The sequence below is a fragment of the Chiloscyllium plagiosum genome, chromosome 36, assembly GCF_004010195.1.
Source record: "Chiloscyllium plagiosum isolate BGI_BamShark_2017 chromosome 36, ASM401019v2, whole genome shotgun sequence".
Classification (NCBI taxonomy): Eukaryota; Metazoa; Chordata; class Chondrichthyes; order Orectolobiformes; family Hemiscylliidae; genus Chiloscyllium; species Chiloscyllium plagiosum.
This window is the reverse complement of record NC_057745.1, coordinates 8,961,877-8,982,005: the sequence shown is the minus strand read 5'-3', so window position 1 is coordinate 8,982,005 and position 20,129 is coordinate 8,961,877. Positions and strand designations below refer to the sequence as shown.

The window sequence follows — 20,129 nt, the reverse complement described above, 5'->3', positions numbered from 1 at the left end:
TGGATACATAATACAGTTGCTCTTGGGAAATGGAGAAGATAGTTTAGAATTAAAAAAAAACATGTTGCCTTAGTGTAAGGACTTTAGTTAAAGTTTCAGACCAGAGGTGTTTGGGTAAAAGGGTGAAAGGGTTATTTGAAGCTGAGAAAATTTAAGCTTAGTTCTATGAAAACTTGAGGACGACACTATCTGATTCTTATGACTGGGAATTGGAACCACAGCTATGCAGAACTCTATGCGGCATAGAAAAGGGCATTCTCTCTGGGGTAAGTACTGTAAAAGGGTGCTTTTTGGAAATGATGGGATTATATTTTTAATATGTGTTTCAAAATCTTTAACTGTGCATGATATGGAAATAGCTTGGTTTATTCTATTTTATCCTTATTTCTTTTGCATAAGAAACTTCTGTTTTATTGTTAAATCCAAACCTGTAGGATTGTGTCCTTATGTTTCAGTTAGAGGTCGCCTCATTCCAACCAAAATAATATAAAATACGATCAGATATGATTTCAGTCTGGAACCAGACTGGTCCAATAATAACATCAGCTGAGATCATTACAAGAGACTCAGGGGGAAAAAAACAGGCCCCTGTCCAGATTTAAATATTGTACCATTTAGACAGTCAATGTAGCAGTAAACGTCATAGGTTTCCTCAGGCTTGCGGACACCATAGCTTCTTACACCAGGGAAGCCATCTTTGTCACCAAAACAGCGTTCTCTGGGGTTCACCATAGGGTACCTAAACAAACAGAAGTTTCCGATATGAAAAATCCATAAAAATAATTGTTTGTACTCTTTCCCATTTTACCTCAAAATATGCTTTTGCTTGCTTGAAAAATGCCCACAAAATATGTCATTATTTTCAGGGAAGGACATTAAAAAATGAAAAGATGCTTTATATCCAAGTTTTGTTTATGAACCAAAGACAAAAATATTTGTTTTTTTGCTGCTCTTTATTATTAAAATCAATTGCCAGTGTGTTTCCACAGAATATCAATTTCAGAATCGGTACCCTGCAAGATTGGTGCTCTGATTTTTTTCAGAGGTTTATGTATGCAATTAACTTCCTTTGAGGTAAAACTGCTGAGGCTTAGTGAATCTAATTTTTACTTAGGATCAGTATTCTCAGAAAGGAAAAAACTTACACTGAGCCTTTCACAACTTTAGGATACATCAAAGCACATTGCAGCCAATTCAATGCTTTGTGATGTGGTGCATGTGGTAGCCAATTTGTACAGAACAAGCTCTTACAAGTTGTTGTCTGATAGTGTCCAGATAATCTATTCTTTTTAGTGTCACTGGTTGAAGGCTAAATATTGGAGAAAGCCCCTGCTTTATTTTTAAAAAATTGTGCCATAGGATCTTTTGCATCCACTGGAGAGGGCAAACAAGGCCTCAGGTTAGCATCTTCTCTGAGAGTTGGTGAAATGGGACGGGCTCCCACAGAGATGTTAAAGGCTTTGGAATCAGTTTCTTTTCTATTCCATGAATTCAGGAGTTGAATCAGGAGCCCCATTTTCACACAAAGGGTGGTGAAATATGGAAATCCCACAGAAGGTTGTGGAAACTGAGTGAGTGCCGGGACTGAGAGATTTCTGTAAGTCAAGGGTATCGAGGGATTCAGTGAAAAGCTGCCACTGATATACAAATCAACTACAAAATAATTAATTTGCTGAGCAGAAATATGGGACTGGAGGATCACCTCCTGTGGATAATATTATACTATATTAATTACTGGAACTGTTGAACACTATTTGGTGTTGTTTAATGATGGCTTTGGCAGTTGTATTAATATCACCATTAAAGTAATGCTTAAATATCATACAATTAACTTTTAACTTTATTTCTTTATTTATACTAAGAACAATGGTTATGCTTAACTTTTAACTTTGTTTCTCTACGTTACTACTTCTACCTAAGTTTTGTACCTAGGTTCCTTCGTACCTAAGATGGCGTGTGTGTGGCGACATTATACACATTTTACTGTCCTCCTGTATTTGAGTACAAGTGACAATAAAGCTTAAATCAAATCAAATCAAACTATGATCGCTATAAAGCTTATAATTTTGAGATATCTCCATTTTCTCGTAAGACCAGAATTAGGGGCCATAAATATAAGATAGTGATTGATAAATCTATTAGGGAATTCAGGAGAAACTTGGATACCAAGAGCTTGGTAGAATGTGCTTCCATACAAGAGTAGTGGATATAAATAACATGGTTGTATTCAATGGGAAGCCAAATAAGCAGATGAGGGACAAGAAATAGAAGGATATTCTGATCGGGTTAAATGGAAAGGAGTAGGAGTGTGCTTATGTAGAACATAAACACCAGTATGGAACCATTAGGCCTTCTTCTGTGCTTTCAATGCTTAGTAGATGGCATTTTGTTTGGAACGAAGAGACTTAGTGTATGTTTTACCTGACAGTCTGGTCAGAGAGCCAGCCTGCATCACACTGGTTGTATCCCTGTTTATAGGCTGCTTGAAGCTGCTCAGGTGAGGCGATGACAGCATTATTTTCCAAGCAGGCAATTTGGGCCTGGGTGAAGTTCAGAGAGTACCTGCTTGAAATAGCACGGTAATGGAAAACAACCCCTGTTGAGGAACATATATGCAGGTGATTGAGTTGCACCACATAAAACCAGCCACATACAGTGAATGTTGTTGAGTAAAAGCCTACTCCTCAATTATGGGAACAGGAGAATTGACGTTTCGGGCATAAGCCCTTCTTCAGGAAGGGCTTATGCCCGAAACGTGCGCTTTTCCAGCAACACATTTTCAGCTCTGATCTCCAGCATCTGCAGACCTCACTTTCTACTCCTCAATTATGTGAACCATAAGCTACTTCAATACTGACGTATGAGATAATAAGCTGGAAAGATTCTAAAAGGAGATGTTACTGTGCAGCTCGCTTGCTAAGTCTATAGTTTATAAAATATTGAGTAAACAATGTTCGATTCCAGCAACCTCTCAAAATGTTTTCCTCTTCCAAGCCTCATCACACACAGTAGCAGAGGTGGAGTCTTACTGTTGTACCATTAAACAGTAAAGTTTATTATCATTCACATTTTGTCCTACAGGGCACAGGGGTGGGGTGGGATCCTAGACATGAGCATTTTTAGCGATATTTGAATGATTGACTAGTGAGTTTAAAGGCAGTTTGTTATTTATCCATGATTTGACAGTGCTGGTGTCGGATTGCAGTGTACAAAATTAAAAATCACACAAATTCAGGTTATAATCTAACAGGTTTATTTGGAAGCACTAGCTTTCGGAGCGCTGCTCCTTCATCAGGCGGTTCTTCTTCAGGACTGGGGTAGGTGGAGGGGGAGCTGCAGATAAAGGGGGTGGCAGAGGCAGGGTGGTGAAGTGGGGATAGGTGAAGACAGGTAGAGGGTACGACCTGGTTGGTCAATGCGAGGAATAAATCCGGTTGGTGAGAGGAAGGAGTGGGAGGGGCTTGGAAGGGAGTCGGGGGATAGGAAGGGAGGTTACTTGGAATTGGAGAACTCAATGTTGCATCCTCCGGGCTGTAGGCTGCCAAATTCCAAAGGCTGTCGAAAGTGTACTATTTTGTATGGGGCTGGTGTTCGCAGTTTGAGGTAGAAGTTTCCTTTCCCTGACTGATTTCCTATCCACTGTTTCCTGATGCAAACTACAAATAAACATGGTGTCATAGAATCATGCAGCATGGAAACAAACCCTTTAGTTCAAGTTGTTCATGCCAAGCAGACATTGCAATCTGACCTAGTCCCTTTTGCCAGCATTTGGTCCGTATCCCTCTGAACTCTTCTTATTCACATACCCATGCCTTTTAAATGTTGTAATTATATCCACCTCCATCATTTCTTCTGGCAGCTCATTGCATACAAGCACCACCTTCTAAAAAATGGTTATCCCTCAGGTTCTTTTTTAATCTTTCCCCATCCCCTCTAGTTTTGGACTCATCTACCCTGGGGTAAAGACTTTGGCTGTTCAGCCTATCCATGCTCCTCATGGTTTTATGAACACAAAAGCTCACTCCTGAGTCTCTGGCATCCAGGGAAAGTAGTTCCAGCTTATCCAGTCTCTCTCTATCGTTCAAACTCTCCAGTCCCAGCAACATCCTTGTAAATCTTTTCTGCACCATTTCAAGTTTGACAACATTCTTCCTATTGAAGGGTGACCAGAATTATATGTGGTATTCGAAAAGTGGCCTCACCAATGTCCTGTACAGCCACAATATGACCTCCCAACTCTTAAACTTAATGTTATGACCAATGAAAGCAAGCATGCCAAATGCCTTCTTCATCACTCAATCTACCACTTTCAAGGAACTATGCACCTGCACCGTTAAGGTATCTTTACTTTTTTAAATTCATTTTCGTGACTTGCCGTAGCAGGGCTAGGAATCATAACCTGAGATTTGCCAGTCATGTACCATAGCCACTAGGCCACCATACCTTCCTCTACAGTCTCTGAAATATCACCAAATGATGGCAAATTTGTTGTTGTACCCATCAAGCCAATAACTCACCGGTTGTAGAAACTGGGCTGATAGGAAATATTGGTTCTAATGTTGCACTCCCTTCCTCGATCATTAATGTTTGGGTGATGAGCTCAGTGACTGGGGTGCCAGTCTCTTCTGGAAGAGTTGTTAGCTCCTCAGGCACGGTTGCAAGGACTGCTGGAGCTGCTGTTGCCACAGCAACAACCTCCTCAATAGTGGCTAGACTCTCCCCCGGAGTCACTGTGACTTCTTCAAGTCTTGCAGTTGCTGTCAGCTCTTCAGCAGGTGTAGACACCTCAGCAGTTGCTACCTCAGAAACGGTGACTTCTGAAAGGGTGACCACCTCAGTTACTGCTAATACAATTTCAGGAGTGGTTAAATCTTCGCTAATTGTTAGGTTTTCAGGTAGGTGTGTAATTTCAGCAACAGTAATTCCCTCGCTAACAGACGGAACAGGTTCCTCAGAAGGTGGAATGCTGCCGGTCCCTGGAGTGAGCATCTCAGGAACTCTGGTCACCTCAGTTACTTCCTCAGTGAATGGAAGAGTCTCTGGAGTAAAGGGACTAAGCGTAATAATATCTCCTATTGCTTCTTTGTCTACAATTGGTTGTGTGAAGAATTTCTCGACCCTTTCAGTAATAGTTTGAATGGTAAAGGCACTTCCTTCATCTGTAAATAATTCTTCTGGCTCTGTTGCTGGATAGATAAGTGGAGTTTCTGTTATTGCTTCAATATCAACCTTTCCTGTCAGAAAAGAAACATGTTGAAGAGATTAGCAGCAAAGGGAAGATTAAAGGAAGGATCCTCATTGCATTAAATATTGCAAAGATTAACATCAAATTGAATTATATATCAGAGTCCTAACAGTCTGAAGTTCTTATACCAATGTAATCTTAGCTTCTCTAATTAAGTGATTGAAATGCAGGCTGAACAAAACACATTGGAATACATGTCATGGTCCATTTTGGTTCAATGGAGGATGATTGTTAGCACCAAGCACTAGGGATAAAAACTATATTTGGCACATTTTTAGGTAATAATAATGGATGTTGCACATGGAGCTGATTGGAAGGTCTGATACTTGCTGTCGCACTGAACAAACCTCATCCATGTGCCCTGCATCCATTACACTACTTTAACCGTACTCACTAATGGCTGTAGCACCTGTTATAGAAACCAAGGCAGAGCAACTCTCAGCCATGGCTTATCAATTTAATGCAGTGATAATGAAACAGATACTGGATCCCATACATCTGTACATGAAGACACTATGTAAAGGGACGGGCATTATGTGTGCTCCGGCATCTGTCAACATTTAGCCTTGTGGCTGATAATCAAAGGTAGAGTAATAGAGTTGTGCAGCACAGAAACAGACCCTTCAGTCCATGCTGACCACATATCCTAAATTAATCTAGTCCCATTAGCCAGAATTTGGTCCACATCCCTCTAAGCCCATCCAGGTGCCTTTTGAAATGTTGTAATTGTACCAGCCTCCACCTCCTCTGCGTGAAGAATTTGCCCCTCAGGTCTCTTTTATATGTTTCCCTCTCACCTTAAACCAATGCCCTCTAGTTTCCCCTACCCTGGGAAAAAGACCTTGACTATTCACACTTGCCCTCATTGTGTCTTTATTTTTAACCTAACTCATTCCCTATAGATTAAGACAGACACACAGACCACATACAGAGTGAGAGGACTGCCTCATTTGGTAAGTTTCAAACCCAGATTCCCTGAAGTGAAATTGACAGCGCAACAAAACACAGCAAAATTTTTGCAAAAGAATCTGTTTCTCATATCATCCTAATATTTAAATTGCTGCATTGTGAAAGTGATTATAATCACTTTTCTGTATTGCGCTATGTCCAAAAATAACCAATTTATTTTTCAATTGAAGTAAGCTTTAGTCACCAATGCTGTTCAGCCCCATAGGACTGTTATGCCCACCACACCTCTCAGACTGTTCTGTTAACAGATTAATCTATTATTTTATAACTTTATCTTCTCTGCACCTTAATACTTAACAGTGGTTAGCACTGCTGCCTCACAGCGCCAGAGACCCGGGTTCAATTCCCGCCTCAGGCGACCGACTGTGTGGAGTTTGCACATTCTCCCCGTGTCTGCGTGGGTTTCCTCCGGGTGCTCCGGTTTCCTCCCACAGTCCAAAGATGTGCAAGTCAGGTGAATTGGCCAAGCTAAGTTGTCCGTAGTGTTAGGTAAGGGGTAAATGTAGGGGTATGGGTGGTTTGCGCTTCGGCGGGTCGGTGTGGACTTGTTGGGCCGAAGGGCCTGTTTCCACACTGTAAAGTAATCTAATCTAATCTAATTTCTCTTGGCTTCCTTTCTCACTCTTGGAGTAAGTAATTTATTTGTCTCAGCTCTTGAACGCCTTCATGATAATACCCAATACTTATCCAACCAAATCAGCCAGAAATTCATAATCTCTTACCACTGAAGCAATAGGCATCATGGCGGGTGCTTGGATCAGGGTATCCAGTTTGGTTGGCGTACCGGTACACAGTTCTTACGCCGAGTAGGTTGCCACCACAGTTGGGTCTTCGCTTTGTGATAGGGTACCTGACACTGCCATCAGCAAGCCAACCAGTATTGCACTGATCCATGCCATCTTTCCATGCCATGTATAATTGTCCTGTGGTGGCTAACTGGGCACCTTTGTCGAGGCAAGCTTCCATGGCTTCCTTAAAGGCATACCTCCCAGTGGTAGTTATATAGAACACATTACCTAGAGATGGAAAGACGAGAAAATGAAGTTGATCAATTGAGTTAAGTAAATCCACCTCAAATTCCAGCAAATACTGTCCATAAAAAGGTTATATGTGATAAACCAAAGCACAACAGAGTGCTCAACATCAACGCAAACCCAATCCTTTCAGATGGATCAGCCAATGACCTTGCATTTATAATCTTTTCTTTCATGTTAGAAATTTAATTGCCTCTTAATGCACATCTATGTGTATTATCTATTGTATGACAATGTTTCACTCATTCTTAATTACTTAATTTCAAATGCATGGCTTCTAAACTGGAATCACAGAGGTAGTCACCAGTTTAAACTTACAATCAGGTTTGCTTCTAAGCTGGTAGTAACATCATCTATGCTAAAACCACTTGTGAAACTTGATATTGAATAATGTTCAACATTTATGTTAAATACTGTAAAACACAATCTTGTGCTTTTCCCATCTGGGAAGAGAGGATTGGTAATGCCTACTGTTATAATGCTCCATAATGCTTTAATATAGAAGAATACTTTCAAGTTGTTCTTCAAATGAACTGTTGTGCAAAATGAAGTTCCTTTACCTTCACTATCGGGTGGATATAACTGTACCCTTTTTGGGTTGAGTAAGGAATAAGGCAGGAGATTGTTTTATCAGGCTTGACCGTCCCCTTACCTGTCTCATTCCATTGCTATTTGTTTATAAAATGCAATGACCGTGAAACATTTTGGGAATCAAGCACTTATTTGTTTACTTTTTGAAAACTTCTAACACATTGAGTTCACCTTCTGCACATTGCTGTGTTCTGTGTATGGAGCATTCTGTTGATCTGGAATGGAATCTACATTTTGCATTCCCTTTGCTGATCCTGAATGTAGGATCCCACACACATGCAACAGAAAAATTTATTTGGGTCCTAATCGGAAGATTGATAAAACTTTGAAGCCTGCATTTAGGACAGAAATCTTCATCACAACTATGGTCCTCTTTAAAAAATGTTATCAATCCCTGATAAGGCCAACATTTGTTGTCCATCTCTATTTGCTCTTGAAAAGGACATGTCTACTTGTTGTCACTTATAGTGACCTGGATTCAGCAAAGGTATGACTATAATAATTAGTACTGAATGTGAACATAAGATCATAAAACATAAGAAACAAAAATCATATTCAATTGGAAACATCAACCCTATTTCTTTTTCCATCGCAGTGTCAACATCTGCTGAGTATTTACAGAGCTTTCTGTTTTTAAATTATGCACTGCATATTGTATATAAGTTACTGATAATTCTCTCTATATACATTAATAATATTACTTCTGTATAAGACATATTCTCTAACCAGACCTGCTTCTTTTACTGTACCTCTGGAATAGACTTCCTACAAAACAATGTTAGATGATACACTATCATCTAGGACTGTAGTTGTGTGCTAACCCTCCCTGTTTTGTGGGGTGAAATTCATTCATGTGGCTTGTGGGTGTCCCCAGTGCAGGAGACAGGGCACCACTGTGAAATTATGAAAAGTAGTGAGTTAATTGGTTGCTCAGCAGCTGCTGTTAGGCACTATGTTTCAATGTTAAAACCTTTGCAAAATGTTAATTTCCAAACTCATACAGGGAAAGTAAGAAATTATTGACTCAAGAGAAGGACCTGATTTGTGAACAGGGATGAAGAACTTCTATTTTCTGCTAATTACCTGTTTTTAGTTAATATTACAAGAACAAGGTTAAAGTAAGTTATAGTTACTGAAGTTACAGTAAGTAAAATATTTTAATATATAAGTTAAAGGATGGCAGAGCAGCCTGGCCAAGTGGAAATCGTGTCCTGCAGACACTTCTCATGTTGGTGGCAGGACAGTTAGAGAGCTGTTAATAAAGCATAGGGGTTATAAGCTAATTTAGTAGAGGTGTGGAGTACTACAGCGGGGAGGTTATGCTGAACCTATATAGGACACTGGTGAGAACTCAGCTGGAGCATTGCATACAGTTGGGTAAAAACAATAACTGCAGATGCTGGAAACCAGATTCTGGATCAGTGGTGCTGGAAGAGCACAGCAATTCAGGCAGCATCCAACAAGCAGCGAAATCGACGTTTCGGGCAAAAGGGGCTTTTGCCCGAAACGTCGATCTCGCTGCTTGTTGGATGCTGCCTGAATTGCTGTGCTCTTCCAGCACCACTGATCCAGACATTGCATACAGTTCTCAGCATCAGACTGTAAAAATGATGGGAACACGCTGGAAAGAATGCAGAAGGGGTTTCTGAAAATGGTTCCAGGGATGAGAACTAGCAGTTTAGAGGATAGATTGGAGAGTTTGGGACTGTCTTCTTCGGAGAGAAGAAAGCTAAGGGAAGATTTAAAAGAGATTTTCAAAATTATGAGCGGGGGGGTGGGGGTATATATTTGGGGCAAATCTGTTTCCGCTCCTAAAACGATCAAGAATGAGAGTGTACAGTGTTTCGCAAAAGAAGTAAATGAAAAGCGAGGAGAAGCTTTTCCACACAGTGAGTGCTCCGGTTTAAAATGCACTAAAGTGTGCTGGAGTTGGAATTAATTAAGAAGATATTAGACAGGGGTTTGGCACAAAGTATTTGCAGAGCTAGTGCAGGCGCAGTGGGCTGAATGGCCTCCTTCTGCACTGTAACAATTTTGTGATTCTGAAATTCTGAGATGCAGTTGCATCTGAGACATCATGGAAAATTAACTTTTCCAGCCATGACTTCTCTTCTTTGTCACAATACGTTAGAGAAATCCAGTATGCCCTTAAATGTAACCTTTACACACGCACTCTGTCTGGCAAATAAGGTAAATAATGGGCTGGAAAAGTCAGTTCTAAAAAAAAACAAACACTAACAAAAGTTGGTAGGTAGGGGTTTGCTATGAGACAATCTCCTGAAATACCAGAAAGTTTTTGGTAACAGAAAAATTACTAAGCATACTCCAAGTATTCTACAACCATTCCTCTGAATTGTACTTGTACTCCACTGGTTTTGAGGACTTTATTTATATTCATTTACAGTTTGTCATGGTGTGAGTTTACAAACAATACATTTTCATGCTCACTGGCCACAAGTGCAAGCTTAACAATCTGCAGGTAGATTCCTGACCCGTATTGGAGTTAAGATTGAGAAGTCCCTGGAGGAGCCTGAAGATTGGCACCATTTGGCCAGACCTGATGACATTTCTTATTTTCGCTTCAAGTTTGCATCCTTCACTATGAACCACTATGTGTGTTATCTCCAAGGAAGAACATGTTTCCTACCTTGCAGTTCTGTTGCGAAGCAATAAACATCATAGGTTTCATTTGTATCTCTGACACCATATGATCTGACACCTGGATATTCATCCAAGTTACCATAGCATCCTACTCGAGGTTTATGAATTGGATACCTAAGAATATGAATTCAGAAATAACTGTCAAAAAAAATCATTATCGTTTTTTGCTCGCAGTAAATATTGGGATCCGCTATAGACATTGTTAAACGGACAAAACAGGAACTAACTGTCTGTTAGTTTCATAAACATTCTGCCATGATTCACCCACTAGATCCATATCAAAATTCTACTTCATTGTAGTCTGCTAGGGTTATTGATGTTAGTAAACTCAGATATAATAATTAATCATTACTGTTGGGAGCTGAAGGAGAAAATAGGAAACATTGTCTTCTTGAATAGATGCTCGATCATCTCTTGTACGCTGCAATGTAAGATCGTTTCTATTGGGAAATATTTCTGCAATATAATTCATGTACATATTGGAGGAGTTCAAGTCTCCATATCACTCGTGGGCCTCACTGAAGCTGGCATAGTTTGGAAATTTATGGTGGCCTCGGAAGATTTCTTTCACTATTATATTAGTTTTACCACCATGATGTACCATGCTCCCAAAATGATACACCACATACATTTGTGGGTAACAAGTATAATCGGTCCAGACCTTACGGTTTGATCAGCCAACCATCCAGCATCACACTGATCAAATCCATCATCGTAAGCTGCCTGCAGTTGTTCTGGTGTTGCGATGATGGCAGTGTTGTCAACACAAGCCTGCTGGGCTTTGTAGAAGTTGAGGGTGTATCTGCTGGTGATTGCACGATAATGGAAGACAATACCTGAAATCAGAAGGGAAAATGTGAGTATCAAACATCATCTAGAATCAACCTTTGGCATATTGTAAATTATAGCTCAGGCTCTTGTAGCTTGGTAAGCATTTTTATTGACTAAACCCAACAAATATTATCAAAGTCTAGATGGCTGATTATAATCAGGGCATGTCATAGATCTCACAAGACTTTGCATTCTCCTCATTGCCATTGTCGTTGCTGACCAAATACTGCTAACACTTTCATTCGGTCAGCTTATATATGGGCTTGGATCTTGTGTCCCGCAGAACTGGAGAGAAAAACAATGGCAGAGAAAGATGCCATTCAACTCCCCACCTGGACTCCAATATTTTTTCTTAGTTTTGGTCACTCATATCGCAAGGGTGGACTTGGAGCATTTGTAGCACTAATATGACTTCAATCATAATCAGATTGACAACACCAATTTGCTTTGGCAGAGGGAGGATCGCCAATTTTCAGTATTCCAATTAGCAACCATGAAACTTAGAAGTTTCATTGAGAGTCAATTTGTTTGGCATTGGAATATACAAAGAAACTCCAGTGATGAAAGGAAAGGTATTTTGCTTGTAACAAACATACTACATAAGTCTATACAAAAACAGAAGTTGCTGGAAAAGCTCAGTAGGTCTGGCAACATCTGTGAAAAGAAATCAAAGTTAACGTTTCAGGTCCAGTGACCCTTCCTCAGAACTGTTCTAAGGAAGGGTCACTGGACCTGAAACGTTAACTTTGATTTTTCTTCACAGGTTCTGCCAGACCTGTTGAGCTTTTCCAGCAACCTGATTTTGTTTCTGATTCACAGCATCCACAATTCTTTCATCTTTTACTATTCCTGGCTACAATGGCAAAAATAACTTTCCAAAAAGAAGGAGAAAACAGAAAAACTAAAATAAAACATAATATTGACCTTTAACAACCAACTGTATAACGTCTTGGCTGTCCTCAATACCATGCGTCACTTCACACCGGTACATTCCAGAATCACTCGATTGTAGTTTATCCAACTCCAAGGTGGCGTCATTTGGAATTTCATGGTAACTTGGAAGCTTGACTCGACCTTGGTACTCTTGGCTGATCTTAACTTTTCCAGAGGTGGCAACCACTATGACTGTCTCTTTCCCATCTTCACTGATTTTTGTCCATTTGATTCTTGGGGCCAGCAAAGTTGCCAAGGGAGTGTCCGGTGAGAATGATGTGGAGTCGATGAAGTAGCAGGGGATATTCACAGAACTCGCAAGAACAGCCTTCACTGGTGACTGCACGGCAATCTTCACACTCAGGGCCTTTGTGTCATCTATTATACAGAATAAAATAATGTCTCCTTACATTAGTAAATGGGCCAGACCTAGTGGGAGATTCAAATACTGGTCGTTCTGCTGCAGCACGTGTTTTGCTCATGCGAATTCACTGTAACACAATTGGTGAACTGGGGACACGGTTTCTAAAGCACGAACTTTTAATGCCAACATTTTATGCGCTGTTTCTAAAGTGCAATTTTTCTATAATGCGGGGGTTGCACAAGAACGCAACCATTGCATTATAGAAGCACTACCTGTATCCCAAATGTTGTCTACATCAAGAACTTTTCAAATTATCGTGTACAGACATTACAAGTTACTCAGACTGCCATTATGCTGCTGGAATTGGTTGGAGACAATCTTCTATTTAGATTGCCATGAATCTGGCAAACCCTAGTTATAGGCTGGCTCTCAAGTCAGAAAATATGGAAATCTGACACACAAGTGGACATCTAAGCACGAGTTAAATTTGACTGTTAATCAAGGATGAACGTTTGGAGAACCAGTGCCATTGAGATCCACAATTCCATCAATAATGAGAGTCTTCTGGGACCTCACATTTATGATCAATGAGAATCCATATGCCACTTAAACCTGATCCCCCCTCGTGTTTGTGCTCCAAATTGAGTTAAGACTGTTTCATATTATAGGAGTTCATTGCTAATTTATCTTAAAATGTTCCTTACCAGAAACTTCGACTGAAATAGCCGCTGTGATGACTCGCAAGCACACAAACACTAAAAGCAGAGTGGTCATGGTTTAGCTGTAAAAGAGAAAAGAGGGAAGGGTGAGTTAGCACCATTGCTGCAGAAGGAACACAGATGTCTGTCAAAGAAGGTGGTCGCTGGGGAATTATGGGGGTTGCTTACTGGTGAGACAGTCTCTGCTTGTGAATGCTGTGAATTCTCAGTTTATCACATGCTAACATGTAAGTAAAGTTCTTTTCATTGTAGAATGTTTTAAACATTGAACGAAGAGTATGTCCTGAGTACTGCTACAGAGTACCAAGTGAGATTTACAACACCATTTGGAAATGGAACTAAAAAACCTTAGAAATGATACGTGACAGAAGGATGCCTTTTGGCCCATCTTGTCCGTATTGGCCCAAATGCGTGTTCTAATCCCATTTTTCTGCACATGGCCTATAATCCTATAAAATACAGAACTTAAGATCCACATCCAGGTACTTTTTGAAAGAGTTCAGGGGTCTCTCTCTCTCCATCACCTCTTAGGCAGCAAATTCCAGACATCCACCACCTGCTGTGTAACAACGTTGTTTTGAAGTGAGCTTTTAAGGATCTTCCTGAAGATGGAGGGAAATGACAATGTGAATTGTTTTTCATGCTTAGTAGTCAGCAGTCATCTCCTTTTTCCTGAGCTGTTCGAAACCTTGTCCTGTTTAGAATCAAATTATTCAGATTTGAAAACTCCCCCAAGCTCAGTGACAAGCTGGTATTGAGTTAACTGATCACAATCAGGATAGAATCGATGTACTAAGACTGGCTTCCAGGCTAGAGAGAGGCTTTTGCTTATTGCTCTGATCCAGGTGAATGGGGCTTTAATACTTGGACACAGTTCAGTTCAGCTGCAATGCCCTCTTTCCCCAAAATACCCTGCTGAAGCTTGTGACCAAATAGACATGTTATGTATTTTTATATATTTTAGAGCAATACAGATATAGTAGGAGTTTCCAAGTGTGCAACAGGTTTATTCCCAAGAGTTTTAAGATATCTCTGTAATCAAAGATTTTAACACTTGTGCTTGCAGCTCAGCTTCTAGTACTTTGTGGTGTCTGTTGCTTTATATCTACACCCAGACGTAACCACTCAAACACAGTAGCATAGATCTATTACCAGACTCCAACAGTCAAACACAGAACAATTGAATGCAACAGTATAAATGAATAGTTACCAGATGGCTGCCTGTGCAGCTAAATGCCCAACAATAATTTTGGGGGTAGCAAGGAAAATATGGCGGATACTTACCAGTTCCACTTCTCTATCTGCGAAACAAATTAACTATAGTTTTAGCTGTGAATCACTTACACATAAAATGGGAGATTTGAAAGAAAGATTTGTAACACTAATGTTCTGAGCAACAGTTTGGGAAGGAAGACGTCAGCAGCAGATTGAGGAGGAAAGGTCAAGCAACTATTAAGGAACATTTTCCTGCTCAATGTGATGAACTTGCCAATGCTGACAATCAGTTACATTGGGAATCGGTTTTACTGATCATTTAGCCAACAAGCCAAATTAATGGGTATACTGAGAACTCACGGTTGCTGGTTTTGTAGGTGACAAGCCTCCAATTAATTTTTGTCCAAAATATTTTCACAAATTTGAAATGGGAGTTCAAAATCTTTATTGGGTGGCTCAGCTCAGCGAACTCTGGACTCAACTTTCACATTAATGACACATCAATCAGTTCGATTATAGAGTTACACAGGCAACTGCTGAATGGTGCAAGGATGATTTTAAATATTAGTACATCTTCCAGAAAAACAACTCAAAGCACGATCCATCTGGGATAAATGGGTTATTGCTGGTATATGGCAGTGCTGTATTTCACAGGAGATTCTTTCAGGATCCGGGAGGATGTTTGTCCCTCTAAGGCATGTCTCACTCTCTCCAAAACGTGTAGCAAAGTCTAACAATTTCCAGAAAAAAAGTTCAATAACGTCTTTCATGGCAGGGAAACCATCTCTCGCTTGGAGCAATTCTGATCGTGGAATGGGGGAGAAAAGCAGCCTTGTTATTCCTAGAACATGTGACTGGGGCTGCATCCCTCAAATATGTCCTTCAAATGTCAGGCGGAGATTGGCAACAGGTCTGATCTTGACTGGAAGTCTGACCTGGGACAAATTCACTGAATTAACAGATCTGAATAGTAGGGGTAGCTTAAGGTCCAAGCGTTTCTTTATATTTTTGACTTTTTTCTTCTCACTCTTTATTCTTTCATGAGATGTATGTGTTTCACTGTCAATTCCAGCATTTGTTAACCATTCCTAATTAGATTAGATTAGATTACTTAGTGTGGAAACAGGCCCTTCGGCCCAACAAGTCCACACCGACCCATCGAAGCGCAACCCATCTATACCCCTACATTTACTCCTTCACCTAACACTACGGGCAATTTAGCATAGCCAATTCACCTAACCTGCACATCTTTGAACTGTGGGAGGAAACCGGAGCAACCGGAGGAAACCCAGACAGACACGGGTGAGAATGTGCAAACTCCAAACAGACAGTCACCTTACTCTTTAACTGAGACGATTTCAGTGGGCCGTTAAGAGTCAACCATATTGCTATTGATCTGGAGTCACACATAAGTCAGACCAGATAAAGATGGCAGATTTGCTCCCTAAAGGGCATTAGTGAACCTGACAGGTTTTTACGACAATACGCTATAGGTGTCATGTTGACTATCACTGAAACTAGCTTTATTTACTAGATTATTTTAAGGACATCACATTTCACCAGTTGCCATGGTAAGATTTGAACTCACACCCCCTGAGCCATTAGCCTGGGCCTCTGGATTACCAGTCCAATTGAAATAGCTGCACAGAAGTTAGTATCCCATCACCAAGACACCATTTACTTACATGTGCACAGTATATGGACTTTGACCAGCCAGCTCAAAGCTAGTTCCAAGAGTGAGGAGGCTTTCTGAGACTCCTATTTATTTATTTTTTTCTTGAGACTCCTATTTATATCTGTCAACCAGGGCTTCCTGATTGGCCCAGGTTAACAGCCCCATTCAGGTACCTCTGACTCAACAAGATCAGCCTGGCCAACCTTGTTCCATTCACTATACAGGCGACATTACCATGATACCACCAATGTTGTTAGCAAGCCGGATTCTGTCAGTTTCAAATCAGCTCCATTTGTTCACAGGATATAGAGAAAGGTGACATTCTTCAGTTGCATGTTTACATGTACCTACATATATAAATATTAAATGTCAGGTGTGCTCCCATGTGTGAAGTGCGGTACATTGGCAATCTGCACCTTGTGCTGTCATTGTTCAGATTTCACTTCACAACTCAGTTTCAGAGCCTTTTATTCCTCTTTGTGTTACATTTATTGTTTTTCACTGAGGGGATGTTTCAATATCATCCAGCAGGTTTCACACCTCGATCATTTCCATTGTTAAGACATTAACAATTGTTCCTTGACATATTATGATGTTGCTACTCCTTTAACAAGGTTATGATGTCCTTAGTTTTCTTTCAGAGGGGTAGTAAATACAGAGACCCTCAGAGGGTTTTGGGGCCAATTTGATTATTGCTAACACATACTGCCTCAGGCAAAAAGCTTTCAAGTTTTAAAAAAGAACACTTGTACAATGAAAGGTAAGTGACCAGTTCTCCCAGCTCAGCTTTTCTCTGGCTTGATTTGGTTTTAACAAGCAGTCAGTTGTGAAGATGCTGGACTCCAAGAAACAGGTTCATGCTGATCCTTCCTCTCTCTGACATCTCTCCTGTAATAACCTGTGTTGGATTTTTCCTTTTTTTTGCAAAAGGGTGTTTATGGGGATTGTTGAAGTATTTGGAACAGCATCATTAAGTTGGGATAGTCTGTTGAGTTTTCTGATAGGTTAAGTAATTTTATATTCCATTCTCTTTTGATTGTGTTTCATTGGGTAATCTTGCAAATAAATTCTGTTTTATTTAAAACTAAGTGGTTAGGCCAGCTGCATCACTCCTTGAATATCCACTTAACACCTACTTAAAACAACGAGCAAAGTTAGGGTTCAGGCTACTTTCTTAAAATGTTTTGAGGGTGTCTGACCTGTCCACAATATTTGACCTCTTACTTCAACCTGGTGTTCTCCACTCCTCCCTTTATTTTAGACACCCTTATAGAAAGAGCTTGGCATCTTTCTCATTGACAGGAATTCTAAACCCAAACTTTAATTACACTTTTCTCTTTTCAGAAACCAATGGATCTGCTGCATACTTCCACAACTTCCTGTTTTTATTTCCACATTTGCAATTTTTTTTTGGACTTATACAGTTTAATCCAACTGTTAGACTGAAGCCACTGAGTGGATTCATTAAAGGTACCAATGCAAACAAGTAAGTTTATTTATATAGAGCCTATAGCATTGTAAAATATTCCAAAATGCTTAGTAGAAGCAATTATTATATAAAATTCATAAACATAGAACATAGGACAATACAGCGCAGAACAGGCTCTTTGGCCCACGATGTTGTGCCAACCTGTGAACTCATCTAAGCCCATCCCCCTACACTATCCCATCATCATCCATGTGCTTATCCAAGGATTGTTTAAATCTCCCTAATGTGGCTGAGTTAACTACATTGGCAGTCCACGCCCTTACCACTCTCTGAGTAAAGAGCTTGCCTCTGACATCTGTCTTAAATCTATCACCCCTCAATTCAACACTGAATCACTATATATTAGGATAAGTGGAAAAACGCTTGGTCAAACAGCTGTGTTTTTAAGGAAGAGAGAGAAAGAAAGAAACAATACCTATTCAAAACATCTAATCACAGTTCCTTGCATTTAAAATATTATTATATAATCTTTGCCTTCATAACCTAAATTTTCAGTCTGTCTGAAGCTCAGTTCTGGAGCTCCTGACTTAGTTGAGAATGACATGCTGTAACCCCCACTCCTACTCCCGATGGCTCAGTATTTATGTTTGAGCTTTGCTTCCTCCCATGCAGGGTTGGCAACTCTCAGCTGATAAGCCATCGGAATTTTACCACAATATCCCTCATCATCCCAGGGTAGGATGCAGGAAGAAATATCATCTGGCCTAGTTCCTGCTTTCAATTTTGTGCAATGACCCTGCTAGAAAATTTGTGAAGGTAATGTTCGCTTTCAGTGATGATGTAGAATGAGTGATGTAGGATTAAATGGATGTCTGAACAAAATGGTTGATTTTCCTACTCATTCATTTGAATAAAGAGGGCAAATCAGTCTAATAAATTGACAATCTGATATGTCCATTTCCTGAGATAGGGTTTCATTTCAAATTTCGACAATATGATTAGAATCAGATTAGATCATAGCCAGGGCTACCACAAGATATAGGGCAGAATTAGGCCATTCTGTCCATCAAGTCTGCTCCACCAATCCATCATGGCTGATATTTTCCCAACCTCATTCTCTTGCCTTCTCTCTGTAACCCTTAAGACCGTAAGATAAGACATAGGGGCAGGAGTTAGGCCTTAGCCCATTGAATCTGCTCTACCATCCAATCATAGTAGATAGGCAGGGACCATTCAATCATGGCTGATAAGTTTCTGAATCCCATTTTCTCGCTTTCTCCCCACAACCTTTGATCTCCTTGACAATTAAGAACTTATCTGTCTACACATTAATCTTTAACTGATAAAGTTTCCTCTGATTGAGGTGAAACCACTTAACTCACTTGGACAACTGGACAGCATACATCAGTTTTGTACTTTACATTGCATGATTGCTCATAGAGCAACTCTCCCACACTAACATTATTCAAACAGTCCCTCTCTCATGTTAAATACACTCAATGACCAGATCCAATTACCAATCAAGACTTACATGCACTCAATGACCTGGCCTCCATATCCTCTGTGGTAAAGAGTTCCACAAACTCATCACCCTCTGGCTGAACAAATTCCTGCCCACCTCAGTTCCAAAGGATCATCTCTACGATGCTCTCCAGAAAGAACAAACTTATTTTGATTGTGCCTCTCTATTATCCCAAAAAATGTTTCACAGTGAAGGAAATACTTATTGATATGCTGTTGCTGTTATAATGCAGGAATGGTGCCAGTGAAATTGTGCACAGCAAGCTCCCACAATCAGCAATGTTGACCAGGTACCTGGGGAAAAGTTTCCTGTTCTTCAAAATAGTGTCATGGGCCCTCTTACATCCACCTGGAAAGGTTTGCCCATCAGATGATTCCATGTGCCTTTGATACCCAGATCCCAGTCATCAAACTCAAGACAGGAAGTGAACTGGTTAGAATTCAGATGGAGAGTTCGTCTGATGATATTTTGTCATCTCTCAGTGAACAGACAATCATAAAACTAAAATTTTATTAATAGAACCTTACAATATGTTAGTTATATTGCAATTCAAGATTGTTGTGTTGACTCTATCATATCTTTAATCAAGTCTAATTCACTCAGTCCTCTATCCTCACTGATCTACACTGTTAGATCAGGAGCCAATGTCTCAACTTTCAAATTACCATCCTTGTTTGCAAATTCCTTCTTGGTCTTCCTCCTCCCTATCAATGTAACCTCCTCCAGCAATGCAACATTATGGAATCTCTCTGCTTCTTCAATTTTGACCTCTTGTGCATACCTTATTTTCATCAGTCCACCATTGGCAGCCATGCTGACAGCTGACAAGACCCTGGTCTGTGGAATTTACTCTCTTGACCTCTGCATTTTTGGTCATTTGACCGAATATCTCTTTATGTGGCTCAGTGGCAGTTGTTTGTCGGATTAAACCTTCTGCTTTG

The 20,129-nt window shown here is 40.1% G+C and overlaps 1 protein-coding gene across 3 annotated transcripts in view; it reads right to left on the bottom strand.

Annotated features, from left to right (window-relative positions):
• LOC122540929 (aggrecan core protein-like) overlaps nucleotides 1-20,129 on the bottom strand; it is a 104,889-nt gene that overhangs the window by 43,868 nt on the left and 40,892 nt on the right. For all 3 annotated transcript variants that reach the window (XM_043677240.1, XM_043677241.1, XM_043677242.1), the window contains exons 2-9: nucleotides 13,333-13,409; nucleotides 12,256-12,642; nucleotides 11,162-11,336; nucleotides 10,487-10,614; nucleotides 6,937-7,230; nucleotides 4,518-5,234; nucleotides 2,422-2,596; nucleotides 612-739 (exon numbers count right to left, since the gene is read on the bottom strand). In XM_043677240.1, coding sequence (XP_043533175.1) covers nucleotides 612-739; nucleotides 2,422-2,596; nucleotides 4,518-5,234; nucleotides 6,937-7,230; nucleotides 10,487-10,614; nucleotides 11,162-11,336; nucleotides 12,256-12,642; nucleotides 13,333-13,402 — 2,074 coding nt within the window. In that variant the 5' untranslated portion in view covers nucleotides 13,403-13,409. The remainder of the gene's footprint in view (nucleotides 1-611; nucleotides 740-2,421; nucleotides 2,597-4,517; nucleotides 5,235-6,936; nucleotides 7,231-10,486; nucleotides 10,615-11,161; nucleotides 11,337-12,255; nucleotides 12,643-13,332; nucleotides 13,410-20,129) is intronic.